Source organism: Saprolegnia diclina (genome assembly GCF_000281045.1).
Source record: "Saprolegnia diclina VS20 unplaced genomic scaffold supercont1.9, whole genome shotgun sequence".
NCBI lineage: Eukaryota > Oomycota > Saprolegniomycetes > Saprolegniales > Saprolegniaceae > Saprolegnia > Saprolegnia diclina.
The window spans coordinates 799846-800599 of record NW_008246076.1 but is presented as its reverse complement, the minus strand read 5'-3'; the positions used below and the strand labels follow the sequence as shown (position 1 = coordinate 800599).

General features: G+C 59.0%; 1 protein-coding gene across 1 annotated transcript; it reads left to right on the top strand.

Moving 5' to 3' along the window:
* Window positions 1-195: 195 nt before the first annotated feature.
* On the top strand, window positions 196-648 carry SDRG_03943 (hypothetical protein; the record flags this gene model as incomplete). Its single annotated transcript, XM_008609592.1, has 1 exon — window positions 196-648. One exon carries the CDS (start codon window positions 196-198, stop codon window positions 646-648), a length of 453 nt encoding a protein of 150 aa, XP_008607814.1.
* Between the last annotated feature and the right edge of the window lie 106 nt (window positions 649-754).

Sequence of the window (754 nt, the reverse complement as noted above, 5' to 3'; positions counted from 1 at the left end):
GAGACGCTGCCAGCAGCGTGGGCCCAATGGCCGCTCAAACTCGGCGGCCTCGGTCTCCACAACCCGTTCCTGGTCGTCTGGTCGCTGCGCCGCGCTCTGCTCAACCACATCGAGTCGTACCACACTCGCGTGCACGAGCCGTGGCCCAAGGAGCGCAGTCAGTGGCCATGGCGCGCTGCCTTCTCCACTGAAGCGATGAAGCTATGCGAGCGCTACGACATCTTTGAGGAGACTGTCGAGCTCGACGGTCTGGAAGCTGCCTTTGCGACAGTGTCGGCGCTGGACCTACATCAGTTCACGACCTTGCCGGATCACGAGACCAAGTTTGACGCCAAGTACCGCGTCCGGTCGCTGCCCGAGGTGCTGGAACGGGCTGCTGGAATGGCCTCAAACCTCAACCATGAGTACGCGGCCTGCCTTTCCCAGATCAAGGGGAGTTGTCCATCTCGCGCTATCGACACCCCCGACAAGCAGCTCTTGAACAAGCAGCTCCTCGGCGTAGGCAAGGGCGAGTCGTACTGGTTCTGGCTCGCACAGCTCTACAGTGATCAGTTCAACGCCGAGTTTGGCACCGTCTCGTTCTTCAGCCGCGAGCTGCTGCCATCCCAGCTCATCGAGACGATCGAGAAGACCGCCGTTTCGTGGTAGCGTCAGACCATCAGTAGCTTAGACTACAAGTCGCAACTATAAATACTGAATGCACAATCCGTCACTTTAGATTGCGAAACCCAACTCGTCGTCCATGCCTCTTACT